This window comes from Melanerpes formicivorus, unplaced genomic scaffold (assembly GCF_026170545.1).
Source record: "Melanerpes formicivorus ecotype bairdi unplaced genomic scaffold, bMelFor1.0.p_v2 SCAF_22, whole genome shotgun sequence".
NCBI lineage: Eukaryota > Metazoa > Chordata > Aves > Piciformes > Picidae > Melanerpes > Melanerpes formicivorus.
Window position 1 is genome coordinate 10740571 of NW_027142374.1, and position 23318 is coordinate 10763888.

At 41.0% G+C, this 23318-nt stretch overlaps 1 protein-coding gene across 1 annotated transcript; it reads right to left on the bottom strand.

Moving 5' to 3' along the window:
* Positions 1–2102: 2102 nt before the first annotated feature.
* Positions 2103–23229, bottom strand: LONRF3 (LON peptidase N-terminal domain and ring finger 3). Its single transcript, XM_068152157.1, has 12 exons — positions 22540–23229; positions 21184–21302; positions 20472–20594; positions 18158–18313; positions 16875–17118; positions 16155–16245; positions 12240–12354; positions 11398–11519; positions 10564–10722; positions 9375–9537; positions 8402–8551; positions 2103–7710 (listed from the first exon to the last, which is right to left on the bottom strand). Exons 1-12 carry the CDS (start codon positions 23168–23170, stop codon positions 7552–7554), a joined length of 2232 nt encoding a protein of 743 aa, XP_068008258.1. The 5' UTR covers positions 23171–23229; the 3' UTR covers positions 2103–7551.
* Between the last annotated feature and the right edge of the window lie 89 nt (positions 23230–23318).

Here is a 23318-nt window from a genome sequence, read left to right on the forward strand (position 1 = left end):
CTGAAACAAAAGATGTTACGGTGGCATAAAACCGGTATTGACAGCATGTGCAGGCTTTCATTATATAGATTCTTTCAGCCAGTAATTTTTCTGCTTTAACAGCTTGAAAGCCATCCTATCATCAGATGTAAACCCTTCAGATTGTGGCAGCTGAAGGCTAGTCTTCATAGGAAACCTTGCTCTGTGTCAACACTGTTTTTCAGGTAGTTTCTGTATATTAATTGCTGCTATCAACATACCAAAGGTTGTCTGGCCAATTAAAAACAAACTCTCTAGTGTAAAAGGCCTGATGACATGACTGTTTGCTAGGAAGACTTAATCCATTCCTCTGTACTGTAGTTTTTTGGGAACTTAGTGACTGCTGATAAAAATGTTTGAGAACTAGAAATGTATTAAAAAAAGCCCAAGCCCAGCCCCTGCTATAGTTTTAAAATGCAGTTTCTAGTCTTCCTTCATCTGTACATTTGGCCAAGAGGATGATAGATGGCATACTTTACATTGATTGTGAGCAGTATGGAGTAAAGCCTAGTCAATCCATGACTGCTAGAGCAGAGGCTACATAACTGTTAAATGAAGAAATCAGCTACATCTGTAGAAAAGTGTTGCATGACTGAGTCTATCAGAGAACCACAGCACATTCAGAGATGCTCCAGGCATCTCATTCACAGAAAAAAAACAATAATAATAATAATAATTTAAAAAATACTAATGTTAAAGCTGTATGATAAAAATGTCAAAGCTGTGGTAAGTAACACCCAGAAGCCATGCTGTGACATGCCCTCCCCTTTAGCTCAGTATAGCACAGAGTCCTGGTTCAAGTCTCAGCGAGGTCAAGTGCAGGTTCTTGCGTCAGGGATCTATAGAGGGAAGCAAAGACTTGCTGGAAGAAGTTGTTTCCCTTGAAATACTTTACATGATAGAGATCATTAGCAGTTTGGGATAATTTTAATAGGAAGCATTATGTAAGTGCAGATGACTTTAGAATATTTCAAATATCATTTGAATAAATCTGTTATAAAATGAGAACACAGTGAGCAAGTGGTTGGGGAGAAAATTGCTAGCCTATATTTGGTTTATTTTTTTTCTGCTTTATACTGTATCTAAACACTTTTTTTTTTTTTAAATAGCCATTCTCAAGGCTTTCAAAACTAAAATCATGACTTAAAAGGGATAGTTTAAATCAACATGTTCCCAAGCAAAGCTTCAGTTTTGACTCTGTACTATTTCCTGATTGAAAAGTCCTTCAACTAAAACACTTCCTCTCCTCAGACACAAATGTATTTTGCTAGAGAAAACAGCACTCTTGACATAATTAGTTGTTGGCTTACCATATACAGTCTTAGTCTGTGCCCTGGATTCTAAAATAAATACAGGGCCTGAACAAGCTTACATAAGAGACCAGCAGGCCAATCTCTGATACCAGAGGTGCTTGGGACTTCAGCAGCAAGTCACAAGCATACCACATCTTGCTTAAATGACAAGGCAAAAAGAGCAGCCTGCACATACCTGACTTCTAAATATCTTTGGCAACTCCCACACATTTTTTATTGGAGTAGGATAGGGAGTCACTCCTCTCAAGGTTAGGTTTGTGAGTAAAACTATTTTTTTAGCTTTTTCCATAAAGTTAAGGACTTTGAAAATCCTACAGTGCTTCTTGTTACAGGGTATTCACTGAAAATAGTCCTTTCATTGCTTCATAGATGCAGGTTATATGTGGCTAGGACTCATTCTTGTCTGAGGCTGTAAATGAAAAGGTATCCTGGTTATAGTTTCAGCTCACAGAAATCTGTAATGCAAGCAGTAATGCATGGTTGGTACCAAAGTCCAGAGAAGTGCATGGGAGTGCTGTAAGCCAGGCCCTCTTCAGTTCTCATTATTCCTACTTTACTACAGCAAAGGATAAGGGGGAAGCAGTTGCTGTCCTTCACAGATGATGAAGTTTGGACAACAGTTTTAGGGTTTGGTTCCTTCACCTCAAGTGTTGCTGCACAACTGCAGGATCTAGGGTTTGTTCTTGCTTCTTTAGATAGAACACCTAAAAAAGCAATTCAGATGTAATATTTGTTCACTGCTGTAGGTCTTTTGTTATGCAAGCCAAAGAGTAAAGAACACAAACATTTTAATTAGCAAACAACTCTTCACCCAGACTGTTGGTACAACATAGGTTTAAGTACATCTACAAACACATACAGGTTCTTTGGACTATGATTTTTAAAAAATATATTTTTATATGACACTGTGAACAAATCTGGAAAAAAACAACCAACCACCAAACAAGTTACTTCAACCTTTTGTAGAGGTAGCTGAACAGAACTCTGCTCAGTGATATGAGAGTATAACTTCAGTTTCAGTTCAAGTTCATTACAGTGCACAAAAGAATGTTTTACAAACAAATGGAATATACAAGTCCACAAAAACTTTTTATTTCAAATGGCTTGATAGATTTCTGGCACTCTTGTAACCACATAGCTTGATGGAATTAAATTGGACAAGTATATGGTACCAAATTAAGACATCTTACACAGATAGTCTTTTGTTCCTCATTTTTGTACTTCTCCCGTTCCTCACCAGGGAATTGTAGAAGCTGTTACATTGGTTTTGCTACACTTCTGCTCTGTAAACCTTGATTCTGCAACTCAAATGTAATGATTTTAAAGGTGCATATGTTTATCTTTATAAAATTTATGGCTATGATTATTAAAAAGCTCAAGAATGGCAATAACAGAATACAGGCACTTCTATGTGACAGTTACTTTAGACCTTATGAAACTCCAACATTAGTAAGCACTTCACATGATACCTGGATGAGTAAGTCAACGTAATAGTTGAGGTTTTTATTATTCACCATTTAAATCCTGTCTAAGCAGATTAGTTTCTTGTACCCAGACAATATTTATTTAGCAAAGTGTTTCAAAATAGCAACTTTGCTGAAACTACCATTATTCTGTAGCTGTAAGCCTTCCAGTGATTTGCTGGGCTTTGGAATAAACCTCAGATCCTAAACTATGTGCTGCACCAGATACAAGTTAGGTTGTGAAGCTGACAAATTACATGAGCAATAAGCAGGGGTAGAATTCACCTGGAGGAATGGGGGGCACTACCCTAAGTGCATATAGATCCATTGGGGGAAACTGTAGTTCATGTTTAATATGAATTTGTGAACATGTTTTCCATTCCCAAACAGTGCATTTAAATAAAACTGTTAATTTAAACACCAGTAAAACTTCAGCACCAAGTAGAAATCATTACATGGAATTATTTTTTTTCACAATGAGAACAATCTCCCAAGGGAAGTGGTGGATTCCTCAACATTGGACACTTCCAAGAGCCAGCTGGAAAGGGTGCTGGGCCATCTTGTCTAGACCATGCTTTTCCCAAGAAAGGTTGGACCAGATGATCCTTGAGGTCCCTTCCAACCTGGGATTCTGTGAGTCTATGAAAAGACCATCTAAACCAAAATTTACTTTCATAAAGCTCTCTCTACAGCACAGATTAAAGCAGACCTGCTAAAAACCCAAATCTATGGTTTGTTAATATTAAAGTATTTGAATTAAGAAACCCATGGTTCAGGTGTTCTCTGGGTAAGCAGTCAAGCAATAGGTCAGCCATTCAGTACAACAGCTTGCCTCTCTTATTGCTATAAGGTAATAGAAGAGAAGAAAAAAACAGGAACTTCCACAACTTAACACCAGAATGCCACTTCAGACTTAGCATGGTAATGGCCTATAATATAATTTTATCATTATTAAAACTACTGAACTACTTCTCACAACTGTAAGCAAGATCACTCATGCTTCATGATTTTTTCTGATTAATCCAGTCTTGTCTCAGGTTTACTTTCAACCAAGTCACACTAGCTAAGATAACAGCTGTTTTCATGAAAACACATCCCCATTAGTGCTAGACAAAGGAGCATTGAAGACAGGTATTTTGAGTGTCAGAACTCTACATATGGGGAAAGTGCTGGTTTTAATTAGAAACCATATAATGTATATACATGGGAATTTGGAAAGGTGATGCAGCCAGTCTTTATTTACTGTATCATCTATTTTGTTGTATTTACTTCTTTTACAGTGAAGAGATTCCAAATTAACAAAACCATATCTTAAAAATGCAAGTCTAAAACTTTCAAGAAGTCTCTGGGAGATGTTTACGTGATACTGCACACGAGATTTGCATTAGTTATGATTTGAGCTATTCTTGGTTCCCTCTCTACCTCCATTACAGAAGACTTGCTCTTAGTATTTTCTTCCCCCTTTGTATTTGAAAGGGGAAAAAAAGCCCAGTCACCCACCCAACTGATTTTAGCAATCCTGAGTGATCTAAGGCAAACTGCCTTCTTTGGAGAACTAGCAAGAAGTCTATGCATTACTTCTGCCCTCACAGCATAGATCAATCAATACTTCAGGCCACACAGGAAATGCAAGTTCTGGTCATGAATTTTTTTTCAACACATGAGCAAGACTGGTTATGAAGCTGGGTTTGATGTCTAGAAGAATGAGAAAGTGAAATAAAAATACTCTTTCAATTAGTATTTCATCAGACCAATGTTGGTTTTGCATTTGAATTGAAGGTATTTTAAAATCTGATCATTTATCCCTTTACTCCTACCTGTAATAAAAGTTGCATTTACATCTCTGTACTGATTACTAGAGCTGAAAAAAAATCATCAGTACCCTCACATAACTAGGTGGTTTCAGTTTTTAAACTTCATTAATGAAACTTTAGTGTCAACTCAGTGAAGGCTAAGGCTCCTCTTTGGCCAGTTTTTCCTGGAGAGGTCTGTGTTCCCTAGCAAATCTATTTCTCAATACTTGAACTTCTGACAGAATTTGCAGACTTGAGCCATTAATCAAACAGGTGTGGCATAAAGCAGTCCCAGACAGAATGCTACTGTACATGTAGAGATGAAATTTGATGTTCTCAGTTAGTTATGCATAATCAGATCAACTGTCTGCATCACATGCAGTAAGTCCAGTGTTTCCAGGTTGTGACAAATGCTCTGGGCATTCATGACACTGGGCAGGTACACAAGTTTACACTTGGGGGATTCTGGCAGCTTTACTCAAGGCTAGTAGGAAAGACAATATTTAGTTTCTAAAAAAATCCCAAGAATCTTTTCCATGCCAGTTTCAAAATCAACAAAAGAGGCAGAATATGAGTATGTAGAAGACATCACATGCAGGATAAAAGAATGACATCAGTGAGAAAACAAGTTTCAAATAGATATTGAAGGTCCTTTTCTCACAGATAAGAGTAACAAAATGACAGATTTTTTTTCCTATAGGAGCAATATTATAACATATTATATGTTATGTCATAATATATCATGGTTTAAGGAAGAATTGCATTTAATGCAGCTTCACTTCCAAGCAAGTAGGAATCACTTCATAACTCATTTATGAAGAAAAATGCCATAGCAAGTGCCAGCCACCGTACAGTTGTTCAGAAGATGTATTTCTATACATTGTTTACAGAGAAGAATGTGAAGTACCACCTATGGAAGAAGTGCAGCAATCTAGCAGTATAGAAAGCAGCTGTAGTGTTTCTAGAGTAACTCAATGCAAGCACAGCATACATTTTCCATTTGCATCACAATGCTGAAACCTATTTGTCTTCCATTTGTTTCTTCGTTACCCTTATGGAAAAGTTCTACAGAATTTAACAAGAGGGGAACAAAGGTTGTTTTATGGAAATTCAACAGTATGGAAATTGATTTTAGCTAGTAAGTATTTCTGATGAGATGATGATGGGAAAAACAGATGAAAGTTGACATTAAGTTCTACTGCATTTTTTCATAAAGGCATGGAATGGCAGAGAGTGCTATCCTGGGAAAAATAACACCTCTGTAGCATTCCATAACATTCTTAGTTCAATCTATTTTTTGCCACTAAAAAGGAAAACAGTAGCTTAGAATTAAAGGCCCAGTTCTGCTCACATTGAAATCAGTGGAAGTCAAAGTCAGATGGAGGCAAATCCCAGAAAGTGGTACACTGAAAGCAATAAAAGCAGCAAAAAAGTACATGGGCTGTTGATTTGAAAAAAAACCAACAAAGATACCAAAGATACTTTCTATTCTCATTTCTGCCCTATTTTGGCCTGCTTTATAATTAGAAGTAATCACTAAAATTCACTTGCTTTCCTTGGGAGTTAACTATTATTAGCAATGCTACCCAATCTCTTAAGAGATTAGCAACGCTACCCAATCTCTTAAGAGAAATGCAATGGCTGGGTAGAGATTTGAAGCTAACAGAAACCTGAAGAGTGGGGTGAAATAAATAGCATTTATTACAACATATTCCTTCATGTGACACACACTGCCCTGCTAAGTCCTATAGTTCAAAGCAACTTCCCACCCTCCCCTCCCATACACACTCCAAAGCCAAATCCCACTAAACATTAAGAGAAATGAAACTGATCTTAACAGCAACAAGAGTTGATGAAAAAAAGAAAGTAAAACTCAGATGCAAGTAGTAACCTACAATGAAATGATACCAGTACTTCCAGTTTTCTTCAGGAGAAGCCACTTTTCATATATTGTAGGTCTTTCTTTGCAGTTGTTTATAGCCATTATCCATTCTTGCAAGGAGGAAGTCAGATATAAATTAAACACCAAGTTATTCTCCATTCTGTGAGAAATTAGGGGATAGATCCTTCAGTCACCACTGTGGCAAACTCCCACTGACATCAGCTGATCAACTCATGCCCAAGGTAAAGCATGTGCTCAACTGTTCTGGGATATCAGGAATCTAGTTGCAAGCATAGGATTGAGCTCCAACAACTGACAATCTGTGTATTCAAAGAGTTCATGGCAGGCTGTTTCAGGGGGAAAAGAGTCCTTCTAAGGCTACAGTAGAACTGGGGATAAGTAGAAAAACATTCAAATTAGTTGAACACAAATATGTGAAAAATTACCAAAGCAGTTGGTTGTACACTGCTAGAATCATCGTTCTGTCCCCAGTCATAAATATAGGGTAAAACCACTGTAAATAAATAGAGTAGCTCACTTTTCTTTAGAGACTTGAATACATAAATAACACACATTTTGAAACAACAACAAAAAAAATAATCATAGTGCAAAAATAAATTATCCAACGGAAGTGGTGAACATTATTTTACACAACGCTATATAAAACCTGAACCATTTGGAATAAAAGACTTTGCAGTTCACTGAACTAATGCATTGGTGGTGTTGTTTCTGCTTCACATTAAACTGCACAGTTTATCCTTTATCCACTAAAAAATAAAAATTAAAAAAAAAACCAACCTCTTAAGCTTTAAAAGGTTTATGGCAAACAAGATCACTTTTTGTTCTATCACATTTGTTGTTAATTTAGCAGTGCAGTGATTGAATAATCATCTCAGAGTTCCAGATGGAAACTACTGAAGTATCCATAAACATCCCTTGCTCTATAACTCATTTTCCTTGAAATTCAGGCTTGAAACATCCTGACACTCAAATCTGTAAGACATTATTGCAGTTAGATGAAGTTACAAGAGACAGTCTACAGTCAAGTATTGTGGGAGACTTCACAGCTCTCCTTCTCACCATCACCGTGATCTTGTACGAGACATGAATGTAAGGACACGTCTGATGCCATTCAAGCGGTCTTTGAGGGATTTCATAGCAAGGAAAGGGAGCTGAGCTCTGTTCTCAAGTGGAAGGACAGCTAGGACCCACCAGCACCAGGCTGGACCATTAGGGTTTGCCTGCAGTAAGCAGAAAAAGGATTAGAAGTTAGGATACAAATAGATAGCAAGGTCTTGGTTTTGAAGATTTAACTTCAATAACAACCTAGCAAGCAGGTAATTTCATTTCCAACCCAAGGGCTTGTGATTACGGATTGGCTTGAAACCAATTACAACCAAGTTCCACCTTCCATAAAAATAGGATGTGGGAGGCAGAAGCAAGATGCATTTCTATTTCTAGCAACAGTTTATAGGTTAGAACTTCTAGCTTTATTTTAAACTGTATTTTGTTACCATGTTACTATTGACCCATTTCTTTGGGATTTCTGCCTTCATACTTTGTGACACCACTGCATAGTTAGTTTCTGTTATTATTTTAAGATCTCTACCACTTGCAGGCCTTCAGCAAAAGTACCAAGTCTATTTTCTCTCATTTAACTGGGGAAAGTAGAGTAGGCAAAGAGGCATTTAAGTCTCTGGGGATTAATGCAGCTGGTTAAGTAGTCTCAGGAAGTTATCAACATTAAATACAAGCTTTTTGTTCCCAACCGTGCTACCACCAGTGTATGGCAACATAACTTAGATGCTCAGCATGTACAAGATAAATGAAGATCATTCATATTTTCATCTTAAAACACAGTGACTCCCAGCTTATCAGATATCCCAGCTATTTGTCTCTCAAATTTACATATAAGCCACCGATTCTGAATACCTGTGGGTCAGGATCCTTAGCAGGCATTGGACCAAAATGACTGAGGATTCGACTTTTGAGTGCTTGCTTGAGGGAGTTAAACCACATATATGCCTGATCATAGACAGAATCATGGAGAACAAGTAATGCAGCATACTCTTGCCCTTGCACCTGGAATGAATAGAGGGGGAAGGTTACTTGCTCAAGTCTGCATGTTGGGGAATCTGCAACATTAATTTTCAGGATTTTCTAGGCTGAAAGGAGGAGAATTCTGGGATAAATCCTGGCAGCTAATTTGGTGTCTCCTGCTCTGCTGCTAACCCCCTCACCCCCACATATCAAACCCTTCCATTTTCTTGCCCTATATTCTAAGCCAAAGATACTTATTTGCAGGACAAGCAGATTCTGGATTGTTACATAAAAAACCCTTTATGTAAACATCATAAACCAGGAAAGACTAAGCAAAGCTTTCTCTTTCTTAATTATTAGCAGCTCCTTAGATGTTTCCTCTTCTCATTTTATACCAAAAAACTCATGCTTCAGCCAGCATAGTTTGGCTACCTGCATAAATGAATAAAAAAAACCCTTAAGAACTAAGTATACATATTTTTGGAAGGCATAGTGAACTGAATTCTTCTCCTTCTTTCCTGAATGGGAGTCCTCTAATTGGCTTCTATGCAAATGGAGGCAGGTTTCTCTCTCCCCCCACTTTATAAACTGCAGTTATTCTGGCTAGAAGAGCAGTAAGATCTCATCCTACATTAACTTATTTTTATCTTCTGCTAAAACCCTCTAGGAAAAAAACACTCTTCAGTATAATATGGGCAGTGTGCATGCATGCCTGTAGTGGTCATTCCATTTCCTATCTTTAACCATAAGCACTTCGTAAATGCCACAAGTTTGTTTAACTAGAAGTAATATAAAACCAACTCACTGAAAACACGTGCTTGGAATTTCACATGCAGTAGTTTAAATGAAGTCTTTCTACACTTACCTTTTGATCCTCAATGTACTCAATATCTGCTGTGTTGTAGCCATCACGCTGGCTGTGCTGTATCACCTTAAATCTCCTCTTGCCGATGCTGTCTACAACAGAACGACCATCAGCAAAGAATTCAACGTTTCTTATCTCCAGAATGCAGCCATAATCTGCAAACCTATTGAAATCAGAACAAAAGCAAGTAAACAAGTCATATTCTCTCCACCCTTAGTACCACAGAGCTGCCATAGCGCCACAGAGGTATTTATCAGTGTCAGCTCGTTTCTATTGTTCAGAGTACTGACCTGCTGTAGTTCAGATTACGCCACAATTGTTTTCATAACTATCAGGAAGATTCAGGCTGTCTAATCTGATTAGCACTAACTGCATGTTTTGGAGTACAGGGAACATCTTACAAAACTGAAAGTGGAACAGCTCAGAAGCACACTTTCTCCATGACCCTACTATGTTGAGTCAATTTTTAAAGAGGGACAAGTACAATTGAGAAAACTGAACTTATGGAAGGATTACAAAAATCCACAAAGAAAAAAGATTCCCCCACAATTTCACCAGATTTTACTTTGAGGTTTGCGTATTTTGTGTACATCATACTTTCAGTGGTGCATATGTACCCTCTAAGTATGCACCATTAGAAAAGGGAGGAAAGCTAAATACAGAGACAGGCACGAAGTCAAATTGCCTAAGACTGACTACAAATGGCTTTACATAAATGCTCAGCCAGTCGACATGAAGGTCCTGCTGTACTTCTGTGGCCTCCTGCTTTCATAACAGCTAGAATGTAAGTGTATCCCAAGAACTTACCTATTATTTTAATAATTTTAAAAAACCTCACCCCACCCTCCCACAACTGCCACTTCCATTTGATTCTTGTGCCAAAACATTCAACAGATGTCAGAAAATGTAGAAAACGCATTTCCTTTCCATGTACCACAAGAGGTCTGCAACTCAACTTTGTACAACATGCACATGTGTGTAGTTCAAGAAAAATGGGCAGTCATATTAGTCAGAATCATGATGCTCAAGAGAAACTTCAGTCATCTTAATGCCTTTAACTGACGTGATTAGGGAGAAGTCTTCTGTGCAGGAAGCCTATCAACAATATTGCAGCCATGGAACTTTCTGCGAGAGACTTGCTCCAGACTAAGTGGTTATATCACATGGCCCAAGCATGTTGTTCACTCACCCCTTCAGAGGGTCACTGATGCACATCCCAAATTGTTTGGTGCCAGTTTCCATGCACCTTCGAATCATCAGGCGATAACATGGCTCAAAAATGTGCAGAGGGCATGGGACTGTAGGATAAGCCATTGTGCAGACAAATATAGGAACATTCTTATTTAGGCTGTGAGAAAGAAGGAACAGAACAGATACAGCATGTTACAAAACTACTGACAAAGTATACAAGACATTTTATGTAGTAACGTGTTCTTTAAAATGATGATCTCTCTAAACAGAGATTTAGAAACCTTAAAATAGAAATGGCAACATCCTTAGAATAATATTCCCAAAGGGGGGTGCAAAACCAAATTATTTTTCCACTTAACTAGATACTATGGAAAGGGATATACCACTTACTAGCAGAAGAATTTTCAGTTATGCTTTCTGGTTTTGCTAGGGAGAGCATTAATGCATCTCTATCATTGCTTTTATTTACTTCATTTTCCTTAACCTTATTTCATCCCTACTGAGTACATTCCAACCCCCAGCATGCAAGACTGCTTCCACCTATTGTCTCACTCTCTGGCTTTCATGGAGGGCCACTGAAGATAACCACATTGCTTTACACCTTTTCTATAAAGCAACCTTCTGGATTCCTTCTGTTTGTTTACCAGTGTCCAGTTTTTATGCTAATTCAAAGCACAATTTCACCTGGATCCTCTTCTCTTGGAAATCACACGATACTGAGAAAGAAGTTTCTCTGTCAGCATCTTAGCTCATATTCCACAGCAACAGGAGCCATTTATCAGCTAACAGCAGTACTATTAAGGACTGGGTTTTACATAAATGTATTACATACTTGGAAAGCTCTGCTATTTCCTCTTCATAAATCTTTCTTCTTTCAGTGAGTTCCTCTGGAAGATACCTAGCTATTAACTCCTCCATAAGTACTGTTTTACAGTATTTCCTCATAGCCAAGCACTGCAGTAAAAACACACACAAAGCAGTTAGAGAACAGCAAGCATTTCACAGAATGGTTTAGGTGGGAAAGGACCTTTAACAGTCATCTAGACACCCCACCTCCCCCCATCCCTTGCAGTAAACATTTTCAACTAGATCAGGTTGTTCAGAGCACACATACAACCAGCCTTGAATTTTTACAGGAATGGGCTTCTACCACCTCTCTGGGCAACCTGTGCCAGTGTTACCCTGATTGTAAAAACATTTCTTCCTTGTACGTAGTCTATGTCTTCCCTCTTTTAGTCTAAGCTACCCCTTTTTCTGCCAAAACAAGCCCTACTGGAAAAACAGTCCTCAGCTTTCTTATAGGTCCCTCTGAAAGTATATTTGTGCTTATGCAAAGCTACTCATCTGTTCGCTCCATTTTCTTATTTCTACAGCAGATCAAAGTGGCCTTCTGAGCTTGCACTGATGTGGAAGAGTTGTTTATGAACTGTTCCTTATGTTATGGGCATTACCTTGGGAAATCAGAGAAATAATGTCATCTGCACATTCTCTAAGTACAGGTCTGGCTCTAAGGTTTGACTGGAGGAGACTATCCATGTTTTGTGTAGCAGTGTAAAAGTCTCACTCTTAAGTTATGCAGCGCTTGAGCTGGGAAATACTAAAGGTTTCTGGAGGTGCTGTTTGATCCCATCCTTTGCCTTTGTATTTATACTGAGGATATCCAAGCGTCTTTACCTCTGAGAGCCCTTCCTTGCACAGGGGACACTTTGGGTTGTGATCCAGGCATCTCTCAAGACACTTGAGACAGAAGGTGTGCCCACAAGGTGTCGTGACAGGTTCGTAGAATAGCCTGGATTGGAAAATCCAAAAACAAAAAGACAACAATATCGTGTACCAAAGTAAAAGATGCTACCAAAAAAAGGGCTGTGTTCATTCACTAATTTAACTACTGACTACTCCAGGGATAAAGTTGTTCAAGGAACAAGTTCCCATTTCTTCAACCATCTTGTGTTTATTCAGCTTACAGCCTTTCCACCTAAAATGAAAAGGCAGCTTGTGAACTCTGATTTCAGTGACCATGAAGGAATATTGTTCCAACAAACCAGGATTTAATTTTCCTCTATGTGAGCAGTAAGGAGAAGCAGAAGTCAGACCATCTGACTTTTTCCTAATGAAGTTGAGCAGTCCTTGCACAACTATTACTGTGGAAGTCATGTGAACACTCATGTGTAGAGCTAAGCACAAAATAAGTATTTGCAGTAATAGCCCACATATGTGAGAGCAATAAACTATTATTGCCAATTCTAACAGACTTGGAAAGCAGTTTTGTTGGAAGAAACTGTTTTTAGCCTTCAAATGAATCTTTTTCTAGAAAATGAGTGACATTAGGTTTGTTTAATCTTGCAAACTATTTAAATAGGTATGGCCAGGTCTTCAAAGTATCAAGATATCCAATTTACCCACTCTCAAGTACCTCTCTGACACTTAATTTCATGTAAGGATATTTTTTATTTTTATGATTATGTGACACTGCAAAGCAATGTTTCCTGACAGTCTTTTTGGTTGTTGTTTGTTGCTTTTTTTGGTTGGTTTGGGGTTTGTTTTCTTTTTCACAACAGATAACATTCAAAACTAGAAATCAAGCTGTTTGGCATATACTCTATTTTACAGCATACTGTTTAATCATTTTAAAGTCTTAGTATCATAGTATCAGTCAGGGTTGGAAGGGACCACAAGGATCATCTAGTTCCAACCCCCCTGCCATGGGCAGGGACACCCCACACTAGATCAGGCTGCCCAGAGCCTCATCCAGCCTGGTCTTAAACACCTTCAGGGACAGGGCCCCAACCACCTCCCTGGACAACCCATTCCAGGGCTTCACCACTCTCATGGTGAAGAACCTCCTCCTCACGTGCAGCCTGAATCACAGTATCACTTAGGTTGGAAAGGACCTCGAGGATCATCGAGTCCAACCTATCAACACAGACCCCATGACTAGACCATGGCACCAAGTGCCACGCCCAATCTCCCCTTGAACGCCTCCAGGGTCAATGACTCAACCACCTCCCTGGGCAACCCGTTCCAATGACGAATTACTCTCTCGGTGAAGAACTTCCTCCTCACCTCGAGTCTAAACCTCCCCTGGTGCAGCTTGAGACTGTGTCCCCTTGTTCTGGTGCTGGTTGCCTGGGAGAAGAGGCCAACCCCTTCATGGCTACAACCACCCTTCAGGTAGTTGTAGAGGGCAATGAGGTCACCCCTGAGCCTCCTCTTCTCCAGGCTAAATCTCCCCACCTCCAGCTTCATTCCATTCCCCCTAGTCTTGTGGTGGGTTTAAATTTCCCCCCCAACATTAATTAGTAGCCTAATCATAATTTCACTGAATTAGTAAGTTTATTACAGTTTATCAAAGCAGCAGACTAAGTTCTGTTATACATGTGGATATTAGAAATACGTAAGGCCCCGTTTATCAGCACCTTTAACAAGATGAGTGTATCTGTGAATGCAATTGACTCAACATGATTGCCATGGCCAGTTTATTAAATGCCATTAGTCACTATAAACATTGACATTTAAGCAACAGAAGTACACATAAATATCTAAAATACCACACAAATCTCTTCCTGCAACTTTACTGTATAATTGCAAAAGTCTTCCTAATTGTTTCATGAACAGAAACCCCACTGCAGCAAGGCTAATTTATTGCTTTAAACTATGTAAACCACTGAATTTTAGCATATGACTAAGTAAGTGCTGGTTTGTGTATTTAATTATTTAGCAGAGAATTGATTGATTTGAAATGTCAGCATAAGACATTCCTCTTAAAACGCACGATTCTGCTCTCACAAAAAGCCAGCAGCAGCTTTTTCCTAGTGACTCTAAAGGGACCTGAACCAAGCCTCATGACTTGCAGAAAGAGACACTAGACACCAACATATCTCATGACATCATTTTAAGCTTTTGTAACAGCAGAATCTAAATATTCCCTCCTGCTGAGTAATGCTCCTCCGTTTCTCACCAGCGTACTGCTTTGACCATTACTTTTGTTTTCTGCTTACTGCTGGAGCAGATGTAGATCAATAACATTTTGGCCATTCCAGACAAATAGGTTAATAACAGCTCCTGCAGTTAATTGTGAACAGGTCAGTAGGTTACTAGGTAATTAGTCCAAAGTATCTCAGGATCCAAATCCCTAAAATACTTCTGAGGAACATAGCAGGAAATAATTATAATCCAGCTACATTAATAGCAAGAAAAAATATCTTGTGAAAGCTTCCCTTAGCCTTCATTGTTGCAGTGATGTTACAAAGCTAACATACTTCTAGACACAAGGCTTTTATCTGCTCTTGCAATTATGAAATCAGCATCACCATCCTCAACGCTGTAAGGGCATCAGCAATCCTTCAGCTAATTCCTTTACTAATGTATTGTAGCCTGGATGTTTCTGATTTAACAGAGAGGATGAGGAAGCAGGGCTAATTAAAAACATCTGAAAAATGCTTTGTGGATGTAACAATCAAACATGCAGACTCATTAAAGCCAGCTAAGATGGATTGTGTGGCTTTCTGATAGAGGAAAGTTTTGCTCTTAGCAGTATCAAGTGTTTTGACAGCTGTATAAACTTTTGGAGTACATTTATGCTGTAGGCAGGGAGAGGGGGCATATCTGATTTATTCCAAGCAAAAACAAATCAAAAAACACAGCAGTTGTTCCCCCAAATGTTTCAGTTTGTCTGAAATAAATGAAAGCCACTCCCTCTGCATAAAAACCCAACCAAATCCAGACTTCCCAAAGCACATGCCTTTAGAAATAGATCTATGACGAGGCTAACTGGTATTTAAGAATGCAAGTATATTGCAAACTAACCCAGACAGGCATTATGGATACATCTGGATAAGCAAAAATGACAAACCTAACAAACACTCACTGCAGAATTCAAGACCTTCCCAAAACTCCCTTCTAAGTCAGTAACAAAACCTCATGTGTATTTGCCTAAGTCAAAATATTTTTTCACTAAGTAAGTAGTAAAATAGCTGTAGTTGACAATTCTGACTGGTTTTATGAAGTCACTGCTTCCCCCAGGAGTAAGTGATGTTTAACTGGAAAAAAGAGATCATCAAGCAGATGGAGTAATGGCCTTAGTAAACTAGAGAAACACATCTCTTGAGCAATAGGGGAAAAACATGCTCTTGTTTGCTTGCAGGATCCTCCCATTGCAATACTAGCAGCAAAGCATTTTACATGCAGACTTGAAATATTCATTGGATGTGGTCTCTTTAGCCATTTTGTGCATTCTGTAACATGATATATGGCTCCTCAAATTGCAAAGGACAAATTGTGATTTCGTGCACTACATGTGTCAGTGGGAGTGCAAGTGGTGAAAGGAAATCCTCTTTCAGACACTTCCACACTTAGCCCTCACTTGACTTGATGTGTCCTTTCCCAAGCGATCATTAGCAATTCATCAACAGTATTTGGAACTAGTACTTGGTCTAGAAAAGCATCACTGGAGTAGTAATTACAGTAGAAACTAATTTCAAGGTAGAGGGGAAAAATAAGTACTAAGGAAAGCTAAAAATCCTCTAAGTCATAAAAGGGAAAGAGATACAGGGTAAAAGCTAAAGACATCCGTGAGAAAATAATGGATACCTCATACATAGGGAGCAGTCCAAATCTGATGGATCCACAAATTGAAATGGAGTTTGTTGTCCCGTACTATTTCCCTTAGTATCAACTGTATCTATCAGTAACAGAAAGCATACAATGTAACTGAACAGAACTATGTGAACACAATGGCATTCCATATATCTCTAAGCAACGTCTGATATTTAAGTGAGCACTGCAGGTACTTGTAAGTTACTGAACTGTTAAGCATCATTACAATGATTTCTATACAAAGCATCAAAACTTGGCACACATCAGCATACGTCCCCTTAATTTCAGTGCCTTGCATTAGCAATTAATGTCAAAACATCTCTGTTAGTGCTGGAAGTCTGAAGTGAGACATTCTTCTGTCACAGCATTGACAATACATCCCACAGCATGAAAACGAGTCCAGATACCATGAACAAACACAATTTGTGCTTTTAAATGTTTTTCAGTTATTCCAGAAAGTGCTGTGACCATGCACATGGATGTCCCTTGAAAAAATGCAGGGCTCTGCTGATAAACAAGCACTTGACCCAACCTCCTTAGCTCCCTTTTCAAACTAACCATTGGGGTTTTTTACACATCATGGTCTAATTAAGCTACAGAAAAACAATATAAAAGCCAAATTGCAATTTGGACCCTCTTCCTCCAAGTTTTATAAAAGCAAAGTTTCCACTGACTGCATGTGATGTAACTTACCCTGTGTGTATATAGACATACCTTTCTTCATCAGTTTGCAGGGTACCTCAGCAGTTCGCATTTCCTCTGGGCAGCACTTCCTTTTCAGGAGGCTGCACTTCTCAGTAATGAGAAAGGTAGACTCTGGCATGGAGGGGAATTTGTTCTCCTCCTCCAAGCAGTCCTTTTTGCAATCTGTAATTTGTACAGATTTCCTCAAACTATCAGAAGTAGTTACATTTGATTCCTCTTGAATGGGAAAACCCTTTTTCTGCTCCACATTTACCTGTGTGAAGAGCACATTGACATTAGACCAACCTTCCATCAACTTGGTGAGGAAAAAAACAACCTCAAACCTGTGACATCTTTAATATTATAGTTCACCAGGACAGACTTTGTAGGATAAAAAGCAACAGTTTGAGGATTGTTGTGCCAGGGCCTGATTTTAATAGAAGCAAACTATTCCCCCACTCCCCAAGCTCCACTGTGCCACTGAATATTCTCAGCCCTTGTGTGCTTCTATAGCTTGGTCATGAAACTTGAGGCAAGCAGAAATATGGTGAGATCCCAGGTTAAATAGATCACTTAACCTATGGAAAAATGGATACTATTTATATCATCATAATGGTATGAACTATCAAATCAGCCAGAACAGTGGGAGTTTAAGGAAGTGGTATAAACAAACCTTATAGCAGAGAAAATGCAAAGAGCTTCCTTTAGCAAGGTTTCTTTTGTAAAAAGAAATGAATCTTTATCACCTTATGGCTACAGAACAACTTGTGAGCAGCCATCACACAGCAGATCACCTATCAGCTTGTCACATCAACTCCTCAGATTCCTTTCAAATGACTTTATGAAAGGGATTTCTTGCCAGAATATCCTAATAGCCTTTCCAGAAGGCAAAGTCACTGATTGTTCTTATCAGTCTCAACAAGGCTGCTCAAAACCTACCATTTTTGTTCATAAGGACTAGTGGAGTTTTCTCTTACGTATGGAGTACATGCAAAACTATCCTCAGTGCTCAGGTTCAGCAAAGCAAAAGTGGTCCTTAGAAACCCACAACTTAGAATATCTAAAGACAGTTACAGGAATAGAACCTACTCAACTCTGGCATAGAATTTAATCAGAACAAGTAAGGACCTGTATTAAAAGAAAAAAGTCAGAGACTTCAGTAAGTCAACACCATTTTGTGCCTTCTGAAACTCAGTAAAAATCTGAGGAAACGTATCCTCCACTCTGCCAGATGTGAAAACAAGAGATGAATTGCCAACGTGAACATGTAACACACAACAAATAAAGAACCACACATTAGATGTGATCTTTACCTTGAGCAACCTTTGTAGGTTATGGCTGGTGCCTCCAGATCCCACTGAATTTAGAAGATTCCCCTTTAATCTAGAGTGATGTGACAACAGCTGCAGGATATCGGGTAAGTGTTCCTGAGCATTTCCCGGGATGAGTGAAAACAAACTAAGTAGAAGCTGTGATATAAAACAGAATACTTCACTGCTTAGTTCCTTCCTTGCAACTTCTACACGAAAGAGTAAGTAAGGGAATAGCTGAAAGAAGCATCCTAGATTTTGTTAAAACCATTTTAAGAGCCTTTTAGACTAGACTAAGAACAACAACTGCAAAAGGTAGTGCAATATAGGCCAAAGAGACAGGAAGAAACACTTTCAGAGTTAAATAAGCCCATCAAGTGATTAACCATTCTCTGTGATGTGAGGCGCACATGCCTTTGCCCTCTTTATCCTGCGGTCCAGAGCTCACCAGAAATTACTAAGGTCTTCCCTTCAATATGTTTTTTTGCTGCAGATCAGCAGCGTTCAGTGGAGTTTACTAGTACAGAAAGCGCTCATCTCACAGGCTTAATCCAAGTTCAGTTAAGTAAGCGTCTCTGATATTGTGAACTGCAGCTATTTTTAACTCACTCGGGCGAGAATACAAAAAACCGTAGGCAGCAGAAGAAAGCTACTTCTTCCTTTGCTATCAGAAAACAAGTGAGTCTGTTTCAAGTAGCAGCTTGTAGCCATTTGTACAGCATATCTTATCAGATGATCATTTAAAGAAAGAAACAGAGCTGAATGGAAGAGTCACACTTCAAAAACTCATTTCTACGTACGAGTGAGGTGATCCTGCTGATGCCTGTGACAGCAAAGATTTCTTTTTAAAGCCAAAAAGGATTCCACAGGATCCCACTATGTCCAAACTAACACGGACAGTCGGTTAATACAAGCAAAACGGCACAGCTGCACCCAAAGAATTCGGTAAAATGTAGTACATCATTGTTATGCAAACAGCCTTGGAAATGACCCAGTAGAATATTACATCACAGATGAACTCTGTGTTTGATGAGTGCACGAGTAATTCTCTCAGTCAGAAGAAGCCTAGTTTTTCTCAGAACCCCACTGCTCAGAAATTAGTTATCTTTAATAACTACGGCTATTTGGAGTCAGAATTTAGAAACATATCTGTTTGTTCCTGCTCTTTTTGCTCTAGCACACAGGAAATCTCCCAGCATGACTGCAAGAACAAATCATGACTCAATGACAGTGAAAGACTGCATGGAACCCTCTGGGGGAAAAAGCAACCAAACAAAAAAATATTAAATTAAAAAAAAAAAAACGACAAAAGAAATCACAAGAGATGAAAACCTGAGCCACACACAATGAGCTAAACACTGATTGCATTGCAGCCACCCAGGTTATTCTGTTACCTTCACAAATAGTGCTTTAACTATAAGAATTTGGCTGTGCTTTTAGAAAGCCTCATACACTACAAGCACACAGAAACCCTCAAGTTGCCTCCCACCTGTGGGATGGGGCAAAGAGCGAATGCATTGCCATACATCAAAGTTCAGTACCAGCAAAACAGAACTATTCCATTTTAATTACCATAAGCTATCACTGCAATGCTGAGCCTTTCAGTAATTACAACAGCCAAAAAAAGTCAAATATCAGCCACTGATGCACAGGCAACCAGAGACTGAAAAGTGTGCAAAACAGGGCAGAGCCTTGCAAGTGCCATTTAAGAATCCATGAACTGCATCTTGGGCTTCCATAGAGAAAAGCCTCACTGCAAGTCCATTTTGTTGCTCATTTAGTGTTAATTATTAGCAGCCTTCAGAAACTATATTAAAGCAGCTCTTTGGTTGCTGATTTCTTCCCCTTCATGCCTACTTTACACACTGATACTCGGCACAGCACAACTGGAAGAGAGCTGCTGCTCCCCAGTGGAGTTTGATGGGTGCTGCGTATTGCATTCTGCCAGTGTCCCGATACCACATTCAAAAGCAACTCCCCCTCCTCTGCACTGTCATTGGCAATCCAGAACCAGGCTACCAAACAGATCAGAAATGTGACTATAGGCAACCACAATAGTCTGAAGGTGACAGTTATTAACAATTTGGTTTTACTTCAAATTTGCTTATGCTAACACCACGAGTAACTATTTTGACACAGTGCCTGCTGAGCGTGCTTTCTTGCTACCTCCGTCTTCAAGTAAGCAAAACGCGTAACTCAGATCTGTGTCCCATCCAGCTCTATAATAAGTGATGGGAAAAGAAGAAAAATTCTTATCCTCCTTTATCAAAGACCACTGAAAACAGTAACACAGATCCAGATGATTTAGGGAACTCACCTTTTGTGCCTCACACTTGGCTGTCTTGTTCCCAGTATCTAGAGCAAGGCAGAATAGGAACTCTCTTAAAGCTTCTTCTGTTTTCCCCAGATTAGCTAATGCTTGCCCTTTCCTTAGGTGACCCTGCAATGAAACACATCCCTAGCTGCAGCTTTTATTCCTTTGTCATAAGAACATGCAATAAAATCAAGATGAAATTACAAAAGATCTTTCTGGAGCAGAAAAGGTTAGACAGGGAGAATCACTATAACCACTTTACACCTAAACACCACCAGTGTCTAGGTTTATAAACACACTGAAAACTCTTACAGGCAGAACTGGGATGTCCTCCAACTCAAGCAAGCTCAAACCTGAGGCCACCTGATCTTGGAAATTTTTACTTCCCCTATATTAATCTACTAAAAATAGTCATGATGCCCTTACTGAATGATACAAGCACAGCATGTTTTTTTTAGAGACAGTTCATGAACTGAAGATTCATCCAGGTCAAAGACAATAGAGTTAGCTCATCCTCCAGGATTATCACTTCCTTCCTTCCTTCACTCACTCCAGAAAGCTCAGGGATATCACGGTTAATGTCTGTTAAGTTAGAGAAGTCCAAGAAGTTAAAGGATGTAAAGCCTCCCTCAGATTCACATCTGACCTTTCTAACAGTCCTCTATCCAGATAGTACTGAGGTTTTAAACAAAGCACACGTGGAGTCAGAACTTACTTTCAACCAGTATGGCTGCAGTCTGCATGCTGTTTCTGCATCGTGCAATGCATCTTCACAAGCTTTGAGAGTAGAGTTAATTTGGGACCGGTTGCTATACAGCAAGTGGTCATTTGGAGCTGCAGGAAATACAAAGAACTGGTTGATGGAAGTAAATTAAGTTAGTTGCATAAGCTTTAGCTCTTCTTTTTTTTTTCCCCTCCTCCTCCCTGCTTCCAAGTTGTACAAACCCACAAAATAACGAGTTTTTTATTAACTATGAACTAAATGAAATCTGGAAACCTCTTTAGGCAACTTGCAGACAAAATGCCAGCTATGTATTATGTAACTGCAGGAAACATTGCATAAATAAATGCTGAGATGCTCACATAAGAAGCTCCCAGCTCTGGCTGAGGATCAGATGGTTGATGTGTTTGATGCCTCCTGCACGTTTCATACAGGAGACATTCAAGGTGGCAGGAGGGACGCTGCCACACTGCAGGGAGCAGTTTCAAAAATTTCAGCATCAAACTTTTCCAGTGATACACAGGGATCTGCCGTAGCTCTGCTCAAGCAAACAAATGGCAAATCCGAGAGAGGGGTAAGGCTCCAGCTGTGCAGGTAAAGCGCTCTCGTTGTACACTGCACGCTGTAGCATCAGGACACGATGTGTCTCACGTCGGGGCTGCAGCCTGTGTTTGGGACGCGCTTCCATTTACCCAGCCTCTTGCAATTACTTTCCGCTTACTACCCGCTGTCTCCGTTGCTTTTTTTCAAACTAGACTGCACCCACCGCAGCCCAAGTTTTTGCTGCGAGCGTTCACAGCGGCGGGACAAGGCGAGCCAGCACGAAGCCCACACGCGGGTCCCCACCGCCACCTTCGCGCTCCTCGGAGCCTCGCGAAGCTTGACAGGGGCCCCCCGCGCCCAGCGGGCCCGCCGGCCGGGAGCTCTTCCCGGGGAGCAGCGGGATGCCCCGGCTGAAGCGGACCGCTCCCTCTGGGCTCCGCCGGTTACACAACGGCGGCGGCCGGGGGGGAGCCCGGCCGGACCGTAGGCTCCGGCTTACGCAACCGCTGCTCTCCTGACCCAGTTTCACTGCGACCCGAAGAGCCCCTGGCCCTCCTCGGGGCTCCATGGCGGGCTCTCCCACCACCCGCCGGGGACACGGCCCAGGCAGCAGCCGCCCAGGGAGCCGACGGCAGGCAGGAGCGCGGCCCCCCGGCCAAGCCCAGTGCTCAGCAGGCTGAGACGCGCCAAAGTGTTCCCCAGCAATCCCCGGCCAGTGAAAACTTCTCGTTCCCACTCGCTGCTTAGAGAGCGAGGGACGTCGGGGAGTGCACCCGGGGGCCGCCGTCGGGGAGGGGGAGCAGTTACCTAGGCTGACCGCTTCGTTATACTTCTGCAGGGCGGCTTGTAGCTTCTTCTCCTTGTACAAGAGGTTCCCTTCATGCCGGAGCTGTGAAGCCTTCACTTGACAGGGGAACCACTTGACCAGCAGGTTGCTGAGGATGACATTGACCCGCAGGAGCTGCCCGGCCGTAGCGCTGCCCTCCTCCCTGCACAGGACGCAGCGGGATTCGGCCGCCCGGTCCCTCTCCAGGCACTTTTTGCAGAACGTGTGTCCGCAAGGCAAGGAAACGGGCTCGAAAAGGAAGCCCTGGCACTTGCGGCACCTGAAGACGTCCCAGTCGCGGAGCTGCGGGGGACCGCTCCCGGCGGCAGGCAACCCCTCTTTGATCCGGATACTCTGCGCCAGGCACTCTACAAGCTTCTCCAGCTGCTCCGCCCGCAGCTGCTGGTGACGGGACGCCAGCTGGTAGAGCGGCAAGGCTTCATGCAGCCGCCCGCCGTAGGCGAGTGCGTCGGCCCGCCGGAGCAGCACCTGACACTCGGGCCTCAGGCCCCCGCCCGACAGCTCCAAGTTCTGCGCTTGCAGAGCGCCGGCCGCCAGCTGTAGCACCAGCTGGGGCTCCGGGCGCTGCTGGGGCGGCAGGTGGGACCCCATGGCAGCGGCTCTAGTAAGCCGGGAGGCACGGGGCGCCGGGGCGCGGCGGCGGAGGGGGCGCGGGCGCGGCACAGCCCCACCAGCCCATGCCGCTGCTGCTGCCGTTGCTGCCGCCCCGCGCCGGGAGCGCCCCGCGCCGCCGCCGCCA